This window comes from Hemicordylus capensis, chromosome 6 (genome assembly GCF_027244095.1).
Source record: "Hemicordylus capensis ecotype Gifberg chromosome 6, rHemCap1.1.pri, whole genome shotgun sequence".
Lineage (NCBI taxonomy): Eukaryota > Metazoa > Chordata > Lepidosauria > Squamata > Cordylidae > Hemicordylus > Hemicordylus capensis.
Window position 1 is genome coordinate 77,823,965 of NC_069662.1, and position 22,755 is coordinate 77,846,719.

A 22,755-nucleotide genomic window follows, 5' to 3' on the forward strand; every position below is an offset into this window, starting at 1 on the left:
TTGCTTCCACACAATCGGAAATTGGGAGTACACACACCTCCCAAACCCTGGTAGAACACAGTTTGATTGTGTGAATGACCTCAAAGAAAGGTTCAAGAAAGGTCGTTTAAGTAGCTTTAAGTGACTGAACTGCTCTCGTATTTTAAGGTGAGCTAACATATACATAATGCACAAGTCATTGGGGGGGAAATGTAATTATTATGCCTGATTGGCCTCAGATGGGATACTAACTTTAGCCTACAAATAATATCATTACCTGTATGTTTTCCCCTATGAGGCAAATAGTACCAACAGAAGGGGGAAGATTTAAAGTGCAAAAATGTGTGGGGGTGGGTGGGTAGGGTTAAGCTCTTAGTCAGATGTAGGGGTCTATTCCCAAGGCAGAAAAAGATAGGAATGTTTTTAAAAGTCCCAGATTTCCAGTTTGCCTAACAACCCTCGAAAATAAACATGAAGACTAAGAAATAAAGATGTATATTCCAGTTGTTGGAGAAAAATGGATTCACAATGGCTTGAATAACCCAATCTAGAATCCACTACGGGCCTACTTGTTTTCAGCTATGCCTGGTAGCAGCCCTCTGGGAGAGAAGTGTTTTTGTACTGAGAGATGTCCTTAAGGGTTTATTTCTATAACTGCACCAAACAAGTTTTTTCCTTATAGAATAACCTAATGAAGTTGGACTTCAAACAGTACATTTGGTTTTTAGTTCTTTGCTTATAAACTTAAAATGCATTGAACCTCAGACCTCTAAATAAGCAGGTGCCTCCAAATTATTTAAGTGAGCAAAATGAACGGTAGCTTCAGAAACATAATGCAATTTAAAACTGCTTGGGCATTAAAGTGGTTATTCCTCAAGATTTAGCTATAACGACTGGAAGATCAGACAATGAAAACAAGCTGCTATTTCTTATATACTGTATAATCATGTAGACTGACAAAGAGAGCCATCTAATGGTGCAGCGGGAAATGACTTGCCTAGCAAGCATGAGATTGCTGGTTTGAATCCGCACTTGGTATGTTTCCTAGACTATGGGAAGCACCTATATCGGGCAGCAGTGATTTAAGAAGATGCTGAAAGGAATCATCTCATACTGCATGGAAGATGGCAATGGTAAGCCCCTCCTGTAAAGCATTCTGTGCCTACAAGATTTGATTTCCAAGCTGTGCTTGGATAAGTTTGGCAGCATCACAAATTAAAGCCATTTCTATATGCCTTTAAAATATATAATCCTGATAGACTAATTTCATTTTTAAAAATCTTATCCACATACCACCAGGAAATTGTTTTTTAAATATTTGTCAACTGACTCAAGATAATAGTAGTAACTAGGCATCTCTAAACCATACCTCTCTTTTATCTTTGTTCTCTTTGTCCTCAGCATCCCTTTGCCAAACACTTTTCATATCAAAATCAAAAGGCCCCCTTTTAGGCTCATAGCTGGCAGGCTGTTCAACCTTAAACTCCTCATGGACCATGTAGTCTGGCATAGCTGAAACACGAGTCCTGCAAATAAAGTTTTAACATATGTTCTGTTATCAAAAAATTGCAGGATCATACAAGAGATGTAATAGAGTAGAAGACTCTTCATTTCAACACTCAGCAAAGCTATTCTCATGATCAGTAGAAACTGGGCTAAGGGAACCTAGCCCACTTTCTACTGATCATCAAAACCACCGGGCTAGCCCAGTTGTTCCAAAGTGGCTAGCCCGCCTAATTCCCCCTCCCCTTAAATAAGGTTAACAGATCAAGCGCTTCATTAACCCTTTTTTTTCTTGCATGTGTGCCACGGCGTCATGCAGTAACACATGAGTAGACCCCTGGTCAGGAGGCTGCAGCCATCCTCCCGGCCTCAGGGGTCTCTCCAGAATGCCCCTCAGGTGGGGCATCCTGGAACGGCCGTGGGCCGTGCGGCCCCCAATCCCTGCAGCCCCCACCAGCTCCATGACGGAGCCGGCAATCGTGTGGACGGCCAATCTGGCTGCCTGGGGCTTGGAGGCTGCTCATCTGCGAGGAGAGCGGGCTAAGCCTACTCTCCACACAGACCCACCAGAAGCTCTTCTCACCGATCATGAGAAGAGCTTCAGCATCTTCCCTCCTCTCCCATCACCTAAAAGAAAATAGCAGTGACCATGAAGATGCTGAATACTTACTTAGACTCATCAGCTCCTGGTGGTTTACCATGATGCGTGTACCAGTCTGGTGCACCATAAGTCGCCATGGGCACTTTTCGTGGGGTAGGTGTAAAATGTCTCAGTAAATCTTAAATTAAAGACAAAACAAAAGAGACATTAAAGTACTGAGACTTTTAGAAAGGGTTATATAAGTATCTTGATTTTCTGCATACTATTAAAAAAGACAGCAATATTTCTTTTATTTGAATCCTGCACATGAGATTAAAGGCCAAGTTAGAGAAGATAACAAAAATTCATGATCAGATCTCTCAGCTCTTTAAATCTGGTAAAAAGCTACCATGGGAAGAGCGTTTGGAGCAGAAGTGTAGCTCTGGGAGAGAGGGCATTAACCTTCGGCTGCTGCACCATTTTCCCAGTGAAAACTGTCTCTCCACCACCAGCTTCTATTTGCCATATTAATGAAAAATTAAGCATGTTTTCCACAACGGGACAAAAAGAAATTAGAAGGGGGGAAACTTCTTAGGAAAAGAGAGCAAGAGGAACCTCTCCTGGAAACAGTTCTGATCCAATATTCCCTCATCAGTGGTTGCTTTTTGCTAATATGTGAATAAATAAGAGAGCCTACCACTGGTCTCTGTTGTCTCATTTATTTGGCTGTACCATCAAAGTTTTCACAACAAGGTAACAAACATACGTGATATGCAGGAACTGGAAGTTAACAATGTGGTCAAGTAGGGAGCTGATCTTACAATGCTGAAAAGTATTTTGCAGCAATGATGAATTTTTATGCCCAAGCCCCAGATACTGGACTACTGTAGCAATTCCACAGTGACATATGTAACCTATGTGACACAGTGACATATGTAAGTCATATATGTATGTGGCATAGCTTGCTTGGTTCCTCAGAAACTTTCCTTACAAATTCTGAGTCTCCAGTTAGTAAGTTCAGAACTGGCGGTGAGATAAATGAGGTGAGATCTTACTAACTTGGGGAACCTCCTATTGCAACCAAGTACTGAAAACATTTGCTGAACTACAACCACCTTTCCTCCATATGGCAGCTTTATTTTACAGGAGTACCTCATTAACCGTGGGGCTTCCATTCCTGCAGATTACCACAGGTAACAAAACCATGGATGAGTTATTGAGTCTATGGGATCACAGAGGATAGGTTCACAGACTTTTAAGAAATCACCCCCCAAATGCAAAAATGGGCTAAATAGAGTGCCCTGCCGTGCTCCACGGGTCTTCAGCAGTCCAAGGATGCCCCCTGCAAGTCCAAAAGACCCCACAATTTGGGAGAAAATCATGGCAGTTGTTGCGGTTTTTAAATACATGAGCCATAAAATGGCTCCCCTCCACAAAATGGGGGCTGGAAATAACCTCCAAGGTCATTTCCGGCCATCCCCGACCCACAGAATTAACCCCTTCTTAGCTGTTTTTTTCCACGTATGCCAAAGTGGTGTCCATTACCTGACTGCAGATATGCAAAACCCAGATGGTGAGTCAGTAGATAGTGAGGTAAGCTTGTATATAAAATATTCAAGTTGAGCTACTGGCAATAAATCCCAAATTGTGGTATATTTAGTACATTCTCAAATAAGTGAACTGCAACACAGTAATTAATATAGTGGATTATATTCCATGTATCTTTTACGGCCTGATAATACAGAATAGGCTCATTAACTGTTATTTAAACAGTAATTTAAGCTGACACAAATACAAGGGGGGGTGTCCCAGAATCCAAGTGAATATAAGGTTTTAGCACTGTTAACTAAGTTAAGTGTTATAAATGGTATTACCCAATACAATTACAGGATCTTTAAATGCAAGGGGGAAACACTGGCGGACATCCAGACTAAGTGCAGTGCTTGTGCAAGCATGCTGCATTAGAGCTTTGATGCTGCGTTAGCCAGATGTGCTAAGGCTATGTTCTAGACTAGTTTTGTGCAAGTGCAAAGTTACTCCTCTAGGGCCCTCAAGGTGTTTTGGGACTACAGCTTCCATAATCCCCAGCTACAGTGGCCAATAGTCAAAGATTGAGGGAGTTGTAGGCCAACATCTGCAGAAGGCTCACAGTTGAGTAGCTCTGCACTAGTGCAAACACGTAAGACTTATGCAACAGGGTGGGGCACCTATTGTTGTGAAGCCTCTTCCTCATTTGTTTTGCTTTTGTGCAAGAGCACAATTCCAAGCATCCCCGGGGCATCATACAGTTACCTGATTGTTTGCACAAGCACAACTCTGTTTGTTGCATAAGCACGGCATTAGTCTGGATGTTGGCCACTGTCTGTAGACACAAAACAGATACCTTTGCTGGGACAGCACTCAAGTAATTTCAGGGGAATATTATAATCTTTCAGCACATCTCACAACAATAGTAAGGAGAACATAGCTGCAGGCATAGAAAGCTCTCATTTTGCAATAATTAAAATGTTATGCATTGGCACTACACAGTTCACGGGTGGGGAGACCCAAAATCCACATTTTCTTTGTGTATTCTGTTCTTTCAGTTTCCCCATATTCCTCATAGTAGTGTCCAGACTATCTGTATGTAATGTGCATGAGCTTCCTGAAATATCCATGATATTCATATGAATTTAATCACCAGGTCGTCCTCCTTGCTTTGCCAACTTTACATATTCTGAATCAGTGTCTTTGATCCATTTCCTTCGCCCCCCAAAGGTAATCTCACTGTGAGAATCTCCTAAATCACCGAGACCTGGGATTTGGGATGCTGGTTGTGGTGGAACTTCAGAATTAGCAGGCTCCTCTGTCCGCTTCAGCGGTATGTGATAGTACCAGTCTGTATTGACAAGAAATAAATAGTTACAGTAAATAGCATGTAATTAATATTGCAGCAACAGACATTAAATTCACATTTTATGTAGTATATTGTACATGAACGATTTCACAGAAGACTGTGAAAGCGAAAGGGAACATTCACTGTATAGTCTAAAATACTTCAAAGTATCACAATATTTATTTATTTATTTATTTGAAATATTTATATCCAACTCTTACAGTAAAATACTGCTCAGGGTAGCTTACAAGAATAATAAAACAGTAAAACATTCAAAAAACAAAACCATGTAAAAATTTAAAAGTTAGTTAAAAATAGGATCCAAATAAAACTAACCTCAAAAGTTTACAAGTTTAACCAGATATAGACTCCAGATAAAACACTAAGAGGCGCTTCACAGAATTGGTGTGAAGCACCTGACAGGGTTTGTGCGAGAAGACTGGCTGCTCCAGTTTGGTGCTCTGGGGTTTGGGGGGAGTACTGCCGTGCGGTACCCCAGCCCCCTGAACCCATGAGGTTTGGTTGGTGGGGACCAGAGGGAATGCCTTTTCCTTGGCTTTGGAATGACTTCCTGGGGGAGCTTCACCATGCTCCCTCTCTCAGGATCTTCAAAAAGCATTAGAAACCTTAGCCTGGTTTCAAGCAATTGTGAGAACCACCAGGCTCATGGGCAAGCCTGGTGTTTCTCTGGTGGCTAGCCCGCCTAATTACCCCTCACCCTAAATGAGGTTAACTGAGCGAGTGCTCCGTTAACCTTGTTTATTTGATCAAACTTGCAGCCCTGGCTGACACACAGGGTGGGGGGAGGGGAGGGGGGACCCCAGGAAGGCACCGCACACTTGTGTGGTGTCTTCCTGGGGTTCAGGGGGCTGGGGCACCGCACGGCAGTACTCCCCCCAAACCCCAGAGCACCCAACTGGAGCAGCCACTCTTCTCGCACAAACCCTGTCAGGTGCTTCACACCACTACACCACAGCCTGAGAAGCTGAACAAAAGGCCCTGGCAGATTCAAATGGGTGAACGTGGTCCGACAGACAGATACCCCAGCCCCACACTGTGTAGGGCTTTAAAGAGCTCTTACTGAGATGGTAAACCTGTGTCATAATATTGACAGAGACCACCACTGCATCAGGCAACTGCATCAGGCAGACTGTCCAAGTGCCAAACAGTTCTTAAAATTACAGCTCCTGCTGTCTTGCTTCTTTGTATGGAAATATGCTTCCTTGTAAAGAGCCAGTGTGGTGTAGTGGTTGGAGTGCTGGACTTGGACCAGGGAGACCTGAGTTCCAATCCCCATTCAGCCATGATACTTGCTGGGTGACTCTGGGCCAGTCACTTCTCTCTCAGCCTAATCTACTTCACAGGGTTGTTATGAGGAGAAACTTAAGTATGTAGTACACCGCCTGGGCTTCTTGGAGGAAGAACGGGATATAAAGTGTAAAAAGGGGGAGGGGGATATGCTTCCTTGTCATTTCAACCTATTGGTTCTAGTCCTGACCAGAGGAGTAAGTCCTCTCCTCTTTCTATGTAATAGGCCTGCATATATTTGAAAACAGCGATCATATCTCCCTTTCTCTTCCCCCTGCTAAACATATGGTGGTTCAACCAACCATGAATCTACCTAACAGCAGCATAATCTAGCCCACATTTTACCTACTTGTACACAAGGATACTGAGGGAGACTTGTCAAATGCTTTGGTGAAATCGAGGTAAGCACTTCCGGTTCCGATGCTGACCGAGCAAGACGCTTCTCTTCGAGTCTCCAAGTCTCCGAGAGAAGACCTGCAGAAAGTATTTGGAGGGGGACTCCTTAACTACCCCCACCCCACTGGATTAAATTGGGAGGTGTAAAAGACTCACCAGCCCGGAGAAGTCAGCTCCTGTTGCGAAGGGGCGCGGGGAAGCAGCAGACTCTTTGCACCAGTCGAACGACAGGGCTAGAGTCAAGGAGAGTTCTGTAGTGTGGAGTTCAGGCTGCCTGAAAACCAAGCTCGGAAGCGTTGCAATTTCTACCAAATTCCAATGAGGTAACAAAGGGATTTATTAAGAATCTCATCTAAAAGAACAAGGAAAATAACAACTTGCGAGAGAACTCTACCCGACAATGTTTTCTGGTTGCCTTTGGATGCCAAGGTATGGTCGGGATACTCTAGCTCTATACAGAGAGTGATTAAGACTTTGCAAGTATATCTACAGAGAAGAAGAGCTATACCTTTACAGTATTTTCTGAAGAGAGGGAAGTTTAACGCCCAATCTAACCTTTATGTTTTCAAACGGCTACCAATTCTGCTGAAGTAACTTATCAGGGCCGGTTCTAGGGGATCTGGTGCCCAGATGCAACACTCTGTTGAGTGCCCTTAGTTATCGTGAAAAATAAAAATTCAAAATACAATTAGTGAGTATTCAAAATTTAATACACAAAGATTTTATGTAATTATGTACATAACATTGTATATAATATAATTATGTATTATTATTATTTTTTATTATTATTTTGCATTTATATCCCGCTCTTCCTCCAAGGAGCCCAGAGTGGTGTACTACATACTTAGGTTTCTCCTTACAACAACCCTGTGAAGTAGGTTAGGCTGAGAGAGAAGTGACTGGCCCAGAGTCACCCAGCTAGTATCATGGCTGAATGGGGATTTGAACTCGGGTCTCCCCGGTCCTAGTCCAGCACTCTAACCACTACACCACGCTGGCTCTGTTACTTATAGGTTACTATAAATACTTCAAATGAATTATCACTTGTAACTATGAAGAAAGCACAATTCTATGCTAATAAAATAGTTTGGATATATGTGTTCCTGTGTAGCCCAGTTCCTGCAGGATAGTTAGAAACTGAAGTGGATGGCATCTTAATTCACTCTATAAGTCACTTGATCATCTTCCCTTCAGTCCTACAATAGCATTGTTTGAAGTTTTCTCTCCCCACCAATTTCTATGAGATGACTGCCCTCCCAACCAGCGTTCCGTCTAATTCTTACCATCAGTGAGCAGAAAGAGTTTTGTTCTGGGCAGCACTATCAAGGCAGTGTGTGCACATCACTCTCTTTCTCACACACACACACATTTAAGGGCCTGTGATGGGGGTTTCAGGCAGATTGGGTGGAAGATACTGCATGGGACGAAAGTCTTAGAAAGAAGGCTGAAGATGGAGTCAGAGCTGAAGGAAGAAGGGCAGGCAAAGAGCTATGGTGCCTGTTCCCTTTCAGGAAGTCAGTTTACCAGGGAAGAGAGTCATTGCTGGCTAGATACTGATGACCTGGGGAATGGCTACGCAGTTTTAATAGTTTGATTTTAATTGTTAATTTGTTTTAATTGTTTATCATGTTGTGAACCACCCTGAGCCATTTTGGAAGGGCGGTATATAAATCTAATAATAAATAAATAAATAAAATAAAGAGAGACCAGATTGAGGACTGCAAGAATTCAAGCAAGCCATCAGGGAACAGCAGCCAAGCCTGTTTGAAAAATTCAAGGCTGAAGAATCCATCCCAGCTGTCAGAAGGCAGGCCTGGCTTAGAACCATCCAAGGCCTGTGGCATTTAAAGGGATAGCACACCTTTGTCATCAGCTTCTGTGATTGTCTGCCACTTGAAAGGACAGTTAGGGGATGGAAACTGATGGAAATGTCAGTTACTTCACTGATGGAAATGTCAGTTACAGATTCAAACTGATACAATAGGAGGAGAGCTGGTCTTGTGCTGGCAAGCATGACTTGTCCCCTTAGCTAAGCAAGCTCCGCCCTGGTTGCATATGAATAGGATACTTGATGTGTGAGCACTGGAAGAGATTCCCCTCAGGGGATGAAGCTGCTCTGGGAAAAGCAGAAGGTTTCAAGTTCCCTCCCTGGCTTCTCCAAAGATAGGACAAGATTTTTTTTTTTTTAAATAGGACAAGATTTTTTTATTGAACCAACAAACTACCAAAGCATACAGTACGTTGCCAAAGCACAATTATATACAAAGTGGTTGTTTGTACATGATATATCTACAAAGATTTACACACAAGGATTTGGAAACACACAAGGTTATGAAGTATATGCAGGTAGTACTGTAACTCGGGGGTGGGGGATTACAAGGCACATCAGGTAATGGGGGGGGGGGATTTACGTCCAAAGTCCATTTCCACAATTTGTCCCATTGCTGTTTAGAAGAGATACTCTTGTCTTTTTGCACATGACCATACAAACTTTTCCAGAAGAGATTTACTGTCTCATCTGCGTGAACCTCTTGGTCGCGTCTTCCCTCCCTATTCCTATGCACTAGCATTGCATAACTGACATACAAGTTTACTAATCTGATTACGAGGAGGGGAACGTTCCAATTCCCTAGTATGGGGGCACCCGTTCCGTCCCGTTTCCTTGAAGGTTTCTTTCTGGGACCTCGAAAAGAGGTTCTATCGCTCAAACCCGAGGTTAGTTCTTCCCAAGTCTGTTTTTCCAAATCAGGCCACTCTAACAGCTTGCTTACTCCCTGCCACACTCTTTTGGCTACCACACACTCTTTTAAGAAATGTGAATGGGTTTCCCTGAATGTTTTGCCTAGCTCACTAGCTTTCTGTTTGCAGGTGATTTTAGGGCACTCTTGCTGGTCCTCTGGGAGCCATGGCTTAGCCGCATTAAGTGGTAGTACTTGATGGTATAAGCGCCACCTTGTTTCTCATAAATGGAAAGGGACTTTTTTCTCTTTAAAGAGAGCGATAGGGTGATCGGGTTGCAACAAGTACTGTGAAGTGCGGTGTTTGTAGCGTTTACGTTCTAAATCAGGTTTTAAGAAACCCACTTCTAGAATCTCTCCATAAATTGTTTTCCTTAGCTGCTTAACTGAGGAGGCTCCTTCAAATAGATCCGGTTCAACCTTCCTTTTTTAAAGTGTGAATAACAAATCTCTCAAATAGTCTGGGTGTTCTCTTTTTAATACTTGTGTGATATTGCCATTGAAAGATCCTTTCCCCCACCATGCTATGCCCCATGCTGACTTGCGCCAACGCAGAGCAAAAAGCGAGACCCAGGTTTTTTGCAGGAGGTTGGAGGGCTGAGAGAGATTCCTGCCTGCAACCTTGGAGAAGCTGCTGCCAGTCTGTGAAGACAATACTGAGCTAGATAGACCAATGGTCTGACTCAGTATATGGCAGCTTCCTATCTTCCTATGTTCCTACACGCAAATAATGCACCATGCACAGTGTGGCACACAAAAACATTATATCTCACCTCCAGCCCCCCACCTCTGGTTCTGACTTTACAAGAAGTAAGGTCTCCAGGATAGCTGAGAAGAGATAAGTATCTGCCTCTCAAGCTATATTATTTATGGCCTATAGAAGAACAGGTTCATTTCTCACGGGGTTATGAAATCTCATGGCTCCTCTGTCCCTTACAGATTATTATTACATTTATATCCTGCTCTTCCTCCAAGGAGCCCAGAGCAGTGTACTACATACTTGAGTTTCTCTTTGACAACAACCCTGTGAAGTAGGTTAGGCTTAGAGAGAAGTGACTGGCCCAGCGTCACCCAGCTAGTTTCATGGCTGAATGGGGATTTGAACTCGGGTCTCCCCAGTCCTAGTCCAACACTCTAACCACTACACCACATTTATACATATGCTACATGGAAGATGCTGAAAGGCATAATATCATACTGCACGGGAGATGGCAATAGTAACCCCCTCCTGTATTCTACCTAAGACAACCACATGGCTCTGTGGTCACCAGGAGTAGACACCAACTCAATAGCACACTTTACCTTTACATGTCCAGAACTGAATGAGGAGTGAGTGTGTGTGTGTGTGTGTGTGTGTGTGTGTGAGAGAGAGAGAGAGAGAGAGATCCGTATGTATATTCTTTAAACTAAGGTGTAACATATAAGTAAGGTATTCATTTCACAGCAATTCACTGGCCAGCATGAACAACCACCTTTACAAAATCCTTCTTACTCCCCTCTATCTCATCATTGAAACTTACACAAGATCACACACAGGCTTTTTTCTTTGTGCCAATTAATCTCAATTTCGTGCATACAGTCATGATTAAGCAGGCAAAACACTCAAGTAGTCCTTGCTCCTTATTTTCACCCTTTAAAAAAAGTAGTCCCTACCTATGCCTGTAAATTCTACTCAATTAACTCAAAATAATCATACTGAAAATTAAATTGAACGTTATACTGCATTAAGCAACTAAAACATACTGCACTTTTTTTGCCCTGGATTCTACAGGCACTGCATGTTTTGCATTCAATACTCTGCCATCCCCAGAATCACAGACACAGAGTGATTTCATGCCTGGTATCTCCCCATTTCACAAAACATCTCCCATTATATGCACCCCTCCATTTTTGCTTACTGTTTTTGAAATATGAATGATAAAGGATGCTTCCTCTTTGAAATGAGACTGTGCCTGTGGTCTTGCTCCCCATGTCTCCTTTCTCCTCACTCTGATCTGAAGAGCCTCCCTCACACATGAGGTGAGGAGTGACTATGTGCATGTACAGAGAGTCTAGCCCAGAGAGCAAACGAGGGGAGGAGAGCCTCTTTCTACGTGGCTCTGGTCAAGTTTTTTTGAGAGTCCCTTTGCAAAACAAAGAGAGTCCCTTTGATTTGACTTGATGACTTGTTGACTCAGACTGAGCAGAACAAAGGGAAGCCAGTCCACCCCCCCACCTCTGCTTAGTCTGTCTATCTTTGCAAATTGCAATCCACTTGTATGCAGATTCCCTGAAAGAGACAGGAAGGAGAGAGTCGGAGCTCAGGCTGAGGGCACAGCACACTCTGAGACTGTTGTTGCTTTTCTTCAAGTTCCATCAGCAGCAGATGCAATGCGTCTGTTGCTTCCTCGGAAAAGCCAGCCCTGTAACTTATAGTGAACTAAATCTTGCCAAAGCTAGTCAAAGTAGTCTAAGATACTAAATTGTCAGTCTACAATCTCATTTTAAGTGTTGGTTTTGGGTGTGAGTCTATAAATATGAACTTGAGTAAACCTGTGTCTATATAACAGAGTGAACAAACAGATGCACTTTGAGTAAACTCAAAAGAGTTAAAGAGTGAACTGGATTCAAAGTGGAAACTATACCTTCCCCTTTGAAGTTACAGGAGGGGTATATTGGCTAAAGAGTTACTCTTGTTGTAAATATCCAATTTGTTACTGTAGCCTTGTATATCAGAATGTCTAAGAATAAGAATACTCCAACTGGAACCCAAACCTATATGGCTAGAAGACTACCAATGGGAATGATTCCCCAAGTGGAAAGGTCCACTGGTGAAATTTGGGAGCTGCTTCAAGCCATTAATAGTAAATTAGATACAAATAACGAAGTAGTACAGTCTATGGTTAATGATATGCAAACTCTTAAAGAGGATATACAGCAGATAAAAGCAGATTCACAGGTCTTAAAGCAAGATATGTTGTAGTTGAATAAGGAGGTACAAGTGATGAAACAAGGGATTATAGACAATTCAAACAAATGTAACAACTTGGAAGAAATAAGTAAGAGAACGGTGGAGGATACTAAGCTAACTTCTAAAAAAGTAGAAGCTGTAAGTCAGGAGATAAAAGAATTGGAAAAGGAAAAGGAAGAGTTAGCCGACCAACTTGCAATGTTGCAAATGGCACAGAGGGAAAGAATGCTCAGAATAAGGGGAATTCCAGAAAATACAACTCAAAATTTACTAGATGTTCTGACAAATGAATTAGCTAAACTCTTACAGGTGGACGTACCTAATATAGAAGGACGGTTGAAGATGCCTACAGAGTAAACACTTTTTCAGTCTCCCATAAAGTGCCTAGGGATTGTATAGTCCAACTTAATTCCAAATCTACCCGAGATCATATTATACAAGCCCATTTTCAAGATAAATGGGAAATTAACGGTCCAACTATAATGGTGATGAAAGAAATCCCAAAGAGATTTCTTATGAAACAAAAAGAATACAAAGATTTGACTGATATTCTAAAACAAAACAAAATCCCCTTTAGATGGGAGTTCCCTCAAGGGGTTGCCTTTACCTTTAAAAATAAGAAATATAGACTAACCGAAGACTTAAAAGTAAAACAATTTCTTCGTAGATATAGGAACGATCTTCAGATCTCGGAGGACGTACAAAAGACACAAGGCGCTAAATAAGGGAGGAATTAGCAATATAAACAAATAGTCACTATGGAAATAAAATTCTTTTCTTTAAATGTAAATGGCTTAAACATAAAAACAAAACGCCAAAAAATATTTCATGATTTGAGAAAAAGAAAATTGGATTGGATTTGCCTACAGGAAGTGCATATAAGAAGATGAGATAGAAAGTATTTACAAAACAAAGCACTAGGTCAGCAATTTGAAACTCTAGATATTAAGAAAAAAAGGGGCGTAGTTTTTTATATAAAAAACTTCTTAGAGCCAAAATTGTTATATAAAGATAATTATGGAAGAGTATTGGTGGTAGAGATAAAGGCTGGAGATTTAAAATACATAGTAGTGGGCATATATGCCCCTAATGAGGCAAAAGCAGAATTCTATAGAAAATTGGAAAAACAACTAACAGAGATAGATAGGCAATGGATTATATTAATGGGAGACTTTAATGGAATTGTCTCAACGCAGGCTGACAGAGATACAACAGACTTGAGGAAAAATGATGGGAAATTACCAAGAGCTTTTTTCAATATGGTTGAGCATTTTGGTTTGCACAACATATGGAGAATTAAAAACTCAGATGTGAGGGAGTATACTTTCTTTTCAGATATGCACAAGACGCATACAAGAATAGACATGATTTGGGCCAATGTAGACATGATGATAACAATTAAAGATATTGATATATTGCCAAGAATATTTTCTGACCATAACCCTATAGAATTAAAGTGGAAAAGTGGAATAAAGAAAAATTATCAATGGAAATTAAATGAGTCCCTTTTGAATCAATCTAAAGTTGTGAAAGTAGGTTTACAAAAACTTAGAGTATATTTTGAGATAAATTTAAAGGACGATCTACAAATGAAGACAATATGGGACACAAGTAAGGCAGTGATGAGGGGTTTTTTTATTCAACAAAATGCATATTGGGGGGGAAAGAAACAAGAGAATAAGGATTTAATCCAGATCCAAATTAAAGATTTGGAAGGGAAACTGATTGGGGAAAAAGGTGATCAAACTCTGATTCAACACCTAAAGGTATTAAACCAGAAATACTCCATGTTGACGGTGGAGGAGATGGAAAGAAATCTAAAATTTTTAAAACAGAAATCTTTTGAACAGGCAAATAAACCAGGAAAACACTTGGCCTGGAAACTAAGAGTTGAACGGCAAAAGAACTATATAACGAGTTTGAGCACCTCCAGTGGTATTATTAACCAACAGTCAATGATTAAAAGAGAATTTTACAAATACTATAAGGACTTTTATCAAAAAAGAAAGGTTGAGTTAAATAAAGTAGAACAATTTTTACAACTAAGAAACTTACCACAATTAAATTCTGAACAGCGGGAAAAATTGAACTTTCCAATTTCCAGTGAAGAAGTTAAGGATGCTATTAAGCGAGCAAAAGGGGGGAAATCGCCAGGGCCAGATGGGCTCCCAATTATATATTATAAAACTTTTAGTGAAGTATTGTCCCAACCACTACAATGAACAATGAATGAAATTATGATGAAGGGTTGGTTTCCTGAGTCATGGAGGCAGGTATGTATTAATTACATTAATGTATTAATTACATTAATACCAAAACCTGGTCAAGATACATCTTTGGTTAAAAATTATAGACCAATTTCCCTGCTTAATAACGATTACAAACTATATGCTTCTATACTTGCTAAAAGAATGGAGGGGGTCTTAGTAGAGTTAATTCATGAAGATCAGGCGGGATTTTTACCTAAAAGGCAAATAAAGGATAATGTATGAACCGTCTTGAATGTACTAGAATATTATGAAAAATATAATGATAACAACTGGCCATGTTATTTTTGGATGCAGAGAAAGCATTTGATAATATCTCCTGGCAATTCATGTTGAAAACTTTGGAAACTCTAGGGTTTGGAGTTAATTACATAAGGGCGATTGGGTCTATATATTCTGAACAAAAAGCAAATATTAAGGTTAATGGAGAACTTACAGATTATTTCAGTTTGCAAAAAGGTACTAGACAAGGCTGTCCCTTATCTCCATTATTGTTTATATTGGTTTTGGAAATTATGTGTAGGATGATAAGGGAAGAAACTAAAATACAAGGATTGACAATAGGGACACAAAAATATAAATTAAGAGCCTTTTCAGATGATATAGTGTTATTTTTACAAGATCCTTTAGAATCAATTGATACACTATTGGAGATATTAGAATCATATGGGAACCTAGGGGTGTGCACGGAACCGGTCCGGCACTGGGGTGGGGGGTTCCAATTAAAACAGGGGGGGCTTTACTCACCCCTTCCTTCAAAGTCACCGTAATTTTTGTAGTAATCGGACGGCAGGGTGCCGCCCGCTTCAATCTCCGCTCGGCTCCTCCATTTGTATACATAAACTATAATCGGGCGGCAGGATCGCTCCCAGTCCCTGCCGCCCCCTTCAAGCTAAGCCCCACTCGGCTGGCGGCCGCCCCCTGCAGCTATCAAGAGGTCCCTCGCTGCCCCCTTCTTGCCAAATGTCCCCCCCCCCATTACAAGAGGACGGCAGGAGAACTCCCTGCCGTCCCCTTCTCCTTTGCCGGCTGGGCTGCAAATGGCTTCTAGGAAGCCTTTCGCGCGGGCGGCACCCTGCCGTCCGATTACTACAAAAATTACGGTGACTTTAAAGGAAGGGGTGAGTAAAGCCCCCCCTGTTTTAATTGGAACCCCCCACCCGAACCAAAACCACCCCGTGACCGGACCGGTCTGGAGGCCTTTAGAATGGCCTCCGAACCGGTCCGTGCACATGACTATGGGAACCTGGCAGGGTTCTATATAAATAAAGACAAGACAAAGGTATTAACTAAAAACATGAACAAAGAAGACATTGAAAGATTTGCTCTGAGATCTAGTTTTAAAGTGGAAAAAAAGGTAAAATATTTAGGAGTGACGCTTACCACAAACAATGCATTATTGTTTCAAAATAACTATATCAAAACTTGGAAAGAAATAAAGACGGATTTGAGCAGATGGAATAGACTGAATTTATCATTAAGCGGAAGAATTTCTGTTTTTAAAATGAATGTTCTTCCCAAAATGTTATATCTCCTCCAGACAGTACCAATAATAAACTCAATGTCAATTTTCGTCCAATGGCACAAAGATGTAAGGAATTTTGTCTGGCAAGGCAAAAAACCAAGGATAAACTTTAAAAATTTAACAGATGATAGGAAGAGAGGAGGATTTGCACTACCAAATTTTAAGTTGTATTTTGAAGCGATATGCCTAACTTGGATAAAAGAATGGATTACATTAAAAAATCCAAGATTGTTGGATTTGGAAGGATTTGATTTAAGATTTGGGTGGCATGCATATTTATTTTATGACAAGGTAAAAGTAAATAAAGAATTTTTAAATCATTATGTTAGAAAAAGTCTGTATATGGTATGGATGAAAAATAAATTTTTGTTAGAAGCAAAAATCCCACTTTGGGTATCCCCATTAGAAGTTATATCTAGAAAACAGAAAAATATGCAACAATCTTGGCCCACGTATCAACAATTGCTCGTCCTTCAAGGTGTAAAATATGAACTTAAAAAGTTAGAACATATGCAGGGTTGGAATATTTCTTGGTTCCAATACCATCAAATCAATGCTTTATTTAAGCAAGACTGTAAAAGGGTTTTTAACCAACTAAAGTCAGAATTTGAACTACAGTTGTGCAATAAGGAAGAAAAACTCGTATCCAGGATGTATGGCCTATTACTATTAGAAGATACAAGAACGGAGGTAGTAAAAACCTCAATGATTAAATGGGCCCAGGACCTTGGTTATAACATTGATTTGGAAAAATGGGAATAACTTTGGATAAAAGATATAAAATTCACTGCTTGCTCTAATTTAAAGGAAAATATTTTGAAAATGATGTACAGATGGCATCTTACACCCAAAAAGTTGGCCGTAATCTACAAAAATATGTCAAATAAATGTTGGAAATGTAAGAAAGAAGAGGGTTCTTATATACATTTATGGTGGACATGTAATAAATCGAGAGGTTTTTGGGACTCAATATATAACGAACTTTAAAAAGTATTCAAAATGACTTTTCCTAAGAGTCCAGAATCAATACTATTAGGTATTGATAATAATGCTCTCCCGAGGAAATATTGGACCCTTTTCATGTACTTAACAGCGGCAGCAAGACTGACATTTGCGCGCAAATGGAAAGACAGTCAATGCCCATCAAAAGAGGATTGGATTCTTAAAGTACTAGAATTGGCAGAAATGGCAAAATTAACATCATTACTAAGAAATAAATTTGAAGAATTTAAAAAAGAATGGGACCCTCTTCTTGTCTATTTAAAAATACATCACAAAATGGATTTTTGTCAGGCCTTTGATGGCTAATAAAAAATGTTTTAGAAATACTCGAAAGTTGTTTTTTATATGAATTACTGGGGAGAGAATGTTTAATCTATAGGCAAGATACGGTTATTGTTAACAACACTTGTTCCAATGATGAGATGGAAGTCTTTATTGTGTGTGTTTGTGAGTGTTTGTAATATTTGTGTTTGTCCTGTTGTGTTGTGAAAATCGAATTAAAAAATATACCCCCCCCAAAAAAAAATCAAGGTATGCTATGTCCGAGGAGGAGGAGACAATGCTAAATTAGCAAATCTATCAAAAAATGAGATGATTTGTCTGGCATGACCTGTACTTGACAAATCCATGCTGGCTCCTAATAATCACCAGTTTCTTGCTAAGTGTTCACAGATAGACTGCTTAATAATCTGTTCTGGGATCTTGCCAGGTATTAACTTGAAGCTGACAGTTCTGTTGTTTCCCAGCTTCTCCTCCCCTATTCCTTGAGGATAGGGACATTTGCTCATCTTCAGTCTTCTGGTACCTCACCTGCTCTGCAGGAGTTCTCAAAGGTAATAGTGGTTCTAATCACATCTGCAGTACATGGGGATGTACTGTAATTCAGGACCTGGAGACTTAAACTCATTTAAAGTGGTTAGGGGTTTTCTCATCATCTCCTTACCTATCTTGAAGTACTATTCCCTCCGTTCTTCATGTGTGCCTCTGTTGCTCAGCTGGGCCACAATTGCCCTCTGGGAGAAAGCAGGTGCAAAATAGGTCTTAAATAGTCTTGCCTTCTCTCTGTCACACATTGCCATTTCACCATCTTCTCCAAGCAACCCACCTACCACTTCCTTGACCCTTCTCTTGTTTCAGACACATCTGTAAAATCCCTTTTTGTTGTTTTTGGCATCTCTTGCAAGCTTCATTCTTTCTGAACCTTAGCTTTGCTGACAACATCTCTACAGGTGCAGACCACTCTTCCTTAGTCAAATGTTCCTGAGTTAAATATTTACTGTAAGCTTTGCAGCTGTCCAGAGTGTTATTTCTGCATCCACACTGGTTTTTTGAGGTCTCCCATTTTTCCTTTTCATGGGATTTGCTTAAGATAATGCCTTCAGTATTTCACTTTTCAGAATTTCTCATCCATCTTTGACAGATTTTTTTCCTTTTGGATTTCTAGCCATAGGATCTTATTTAGTTTTTCCTCCGAGTGCACTAAAGTCAGCTTTCCTGAAATGCAGGGTACAGATCGGATTTCCTGAGGCTGTAGGTAGATACCATGAATTTCAAGATGTAATGTTCACTTTCTCCCAGGATACCCCCTACTTTCACTTCATCAACCAGTTATCCCTTTGGTGAAGACTCAGTCCGGGATAGCAGTCCTCCTTGTTTCTTATGCCATCTTCTGAAAGATGAAGTTGTCAGCAAGTGAGATTCAATAACTTCCTGGACCTCCTGCTCTTAGTAGAGACTTCCAAAACATGTCAGTTAGCTGATACCCCCCGCTATTACTAACATCCGCCTCTGAAAATTTAGTAATCTAAGGAAAGCACCAGCCACGTCTTCTGCTTGGCTGGGTGGTTGGTCTATAGTAAACCTTCAGAGTGGCCTGGGTTTTATTCCTCTCTCCTTTTATTTTTACCCAGACATTTGCAGTTGGACTTCCCTGCTTAAGTTGATGGATTTCTGTGCAGGTGTATACATTCTCTAAATATATTGCAACCCCCCTTGCTTTTGGGTCTATGCTTTTGAACAAGTCACACAAGTACAATATTCTAATCATGAATTTCATCCCATTATGTTTCAGTGATACCCATCAGATCATATTTGCTTTTTTGTGTTAGGATTTAAAATTCCTCCTGTTTGTTTCCCATACTCTGTGCATTAGTGTATACACATCGGAAACCATGGGTATCACCATCTTCTGGCTTCCTTGCTGTAGTGACTTGCTAATTGCTGAGCAGCCCTGCTCCACTTTGGTTCTGCACGTTTTCTTGACCCTGGGTTTTTGTCTCCCTTCATCAGGTCTGGTTCAAACCCCTTCTGATGAGGTTTGTGAGGCTCCTGTCAAATGTGTTCTTCCCAGTCCTCGTGGGTCAACACAAGATACAGCCCTCTATCCAGTTGCCGTTTACCTATTTTTAATAGGCAGAGAGACTCAGAGGGCCTCTGCTTATTACTGTAGGGTTTGGGCAGGCTTGTCTGGAAGAATATAGTCTAATTCAAGTGGATGGGTTTACAGAAGAGCCTGGAAAATATTTTAAAATGTAGACACTCAAGCAATACATATTAATAGTGAGGGGAACACTACAAGGGACACATACTGGTGGTACCTCCTCCTTCAACAGGTTCTGGTGTCCCCATGCCCAATTCTAGACAAGTTAGTACAGCTTCTTTCCTGCTATTCTTACAGGATGCATTTGACCATGATCAGAATATGGGTTTGAATTAAAATAATTAATTCATTGTTCCAATTTTTCCTATAGTTCTTGCCACTGAACCATCCATTTAGATCTAGAGATAGGTGATAATCAATAAATTGGATTGCCATTCTTGCAGCCTAGTCAGTCAGTCGCATGTAATTCCAACATGTCCAGAGACCCAACAAAAGAATAACATGGTAGTCTAAAGCAGGGATTCTCAATGTTGGGTCCCCAGATGTTATTGGACTTCAGCTCCCATAATCCCCAGCTCCAGTGGCCTTTGGTTGGGAATTATGGGAGTTGAAGTCCAATAACATCTGGGGACCCAACGTTGAGAATCCCTGGTCTAAAGTATACATAGACACCTCCCGCCACCAAGCCTGGGAATTCAAAGTGAGTGAGATTGCAAGAAGTTCTGCAATAATCACATCCGATTCAGTTGGAAGCTTTCTTGCGATGGCTTGTTACCTACTGGCAAATGCTGTTCCCATGTGGCCTTGGAACTTGGAGTCGTCATGAATAATGTTCACTTCTGGAAACTGTCACCCATGAACTGTTATATTGCTCTTTATATCGGGATGCTAGAGAAGAACTTATTTCCCCTCTGTTACTCAATTTTCCCGGAAGGTGTGAGCTCTTTTATACACATTACTGCCTCGCGGATTCAAGCCCCGGGGTTACAACAACTGTAGCTAATTTTTTCTACATTGCAATCAGGCTAAGGTCCCTATTAAGTGCTTAATTGCGAGAGCTGTCTATTGTTTTTAAGTAATTTATTATGAGTGATTGTATTCTGTTTTATTGTGTTTTAGCACTGTTTTATTGATCACTGTATTGAGTATTTTTGTTATTCCTATTTCTGCTGGCCAACGGCCGTAATAAAATTGATGATGATGAATAATGTTCACGATACAATTGCTGATATTTCAGTGGGTGCCACAGCCAGTGGAAGCTGAAGAACTCTGAGCAGTAAACAGATGCATTTTCTCACAGATGCATGCACACACTATCTGAAGTAAGTTCCTGATGATGGAAAGGGTCCAGTTTCTTCAAAGCAGATGGCCTTGCAGAATTATAGAGAACCATAAATGGAGGACAGTTAAGCCTCCTCCTCCTCCCATATCAAAGATTAACAAAGAGCACTTGTAGCATAGCAATACACATTTCTGAGCATTATTATAGAAGCTACCATCCCTTCCCCTCATGTATCAAAACTCTGAATTTTGTTTGGTATTAGTTTCTACTTCTGAATAAGCTTGAGAAATTCAAAAAATAAGCAAAATACATCTTGATGGTATAGAAAATCCTAACACTCTACATGTTACCAGTGTTCCCTCTAAGGCGTGCGCAGATGCCTGCACTCACAAGTTTCTTAATGTCCGCTCAGTTAATTTTACATCCCTCTCAGGTTAAAGATACTGAATGCATGTGTGCACAGACTGCCTTGATACTCCCACCCAGAACAAAACTGATTCCACACACAGATGAAAAAATTAGAGAGAACACTGCATGTTACCATTCATTATTTTTATTTTATTATTTATTATTTTTATTTTATTATTTATTATTTTTATATTTATATCCTGCTCTTCCTCCAAGGAACCCAGAGCGGTGTACTACATACTTGAGTTTCTCTTTCACAACAACCCTGTGAAGTAGGTTAGGCTGAGAGAGAAGTGACTGGCCCAGAGTCACCCAGCTAGTTTCATGGCTGAATGGGGATTTGAACTCGGGTCTCCCCAGTCCTAGTCCAGCACTCTAACCACTACACCACACTGGCTCCCTTTGCCCTATTTATATAAATAAATAAATATAGTCTATGATACCCTTCAGTATAAAACTTCCAGAACAGTGTATAATAAATAATAAAACTACAATAAAAATTGATTTTAAAACATGAAAGCACATTAATATCAATAGAATCCAGCAGAATTATACTATAAGATAAAAATCAGTTAAAGAATATGCTGAAAATACCTGGTCAAACAGAGTGTTTGGCACTGAAAGGACAATGAGGTTACATCAGGAGAGCCTCTCTGGGGAGAGCATTCCATATATGGGGCACCCCAACAGAAAAAATGCTAAATTCTGCAGAATAAATTATGCACAAGAGTTATTATGCACATTTGCTCTTTTTGCATAATTTATCCAGGTTGCAGAATCCAGCTTTCCTTGGCATATGTTTAAATTTTTTAGCCCACAGAATACACACAACTGTGACAACAAACCTCCCTCTCTCTCTGGACCTGCTCAGCAACTAGTTTTATGGGATGACCAATTGGGGGGTAGTAGACTGGCCCAACAATTGCTTTTGCCACCATTCTTTACACTCCCCCTCTGGATCGCAAACTAGGGGCCCTTTAATTGCTAGTTACATAGCATACTTGTTCCATGCTGCATGTTATAGGAGTATAGGCTGAATCCATTGATCTGCTTCAAATGTATGGTATTCTCAGAGGATGTGCAGTTGTGAGACCTTTACATGAGAAACAACACATATGTACAAGCATAAACAGTGTACTTGCCACACGGTGCATATCGGTTTGAGGGTCCACGAGGCTCTTTATTTGTATTCCTCATACCTGTACAATGGGAAGGAAGGTTTTTTAAGTGGCATTTCACTAGATCAGATGTTATAAATGCTAAATGCAGACTGGTAAATAGATGCATCTGTGATTTCTTACTGTATTCAAGTATGTACACCACATGCACAAGCCACCTAATGGAGCAGCAGGGAAGTAACTTGCCTAGACAGCAAAAGGTTGCTGGTTCAAAGCCCCGCTGGTATGTTTCCCACACTATGGGAAACACCTATATCAGGCAGCAGCAATATAGGAGACGGCAATGGTAATTGCCCTCCTGTATTCTACCAAATAAAATCACATGGCTCTGTGGTCACCAGGAGTCAACACCAACTCGATGATACAACTTTACTTTACTTACAC

General features: G+C 40.6%; 1 protein-coding gene across 6 annotated transcripts in view; it reads right to left on the bottom strand.

Annotated features, from left to right (window-relative positions):
• C6H7orf57 (chromosome 6 C7orf57 homolog) overlaps window positions 1-22,755 on the bottom strand; it is a 48,728-nt gene that overhangs the window by 24,748 nt on the left and 1,225 nt on the right. For 2 of the 6 annotated variants that reach the window (XM_053260263.1, XM_053260259.1), the window contains exons 2-5: window positions 22,287-22,392; window positions 4,743-4,940; window positions 2,153-2,261; window positions 1,349-1,505 (exon numbers count right to left, since the gene is read on the bottom strand). In XM_053260263.1, coding sequence (XP_053116238.1) covers window positions 1,349-1,505; window positions 2,153-2,261; window positions 4,743-4,940; window positions 22,287-22,347 — 525 coding nt within the window. In that variant the 5' untranslated portion in view covers window positions 22,348-22,392. Of the gene's footprint in view, window positions 1-1,348; window positions 1,506-2,152; window positions 2,262-4,742; window positions 4,941-22,194; window positions 22,226-22,286; window positions 22,393-22,755 lie in introns of those variants that run through there. The other 4 variants (XM_053260262.1, XM_053260260.1, XM_053260265.1 and 1 more) reach the window with 4 other exon arrangements.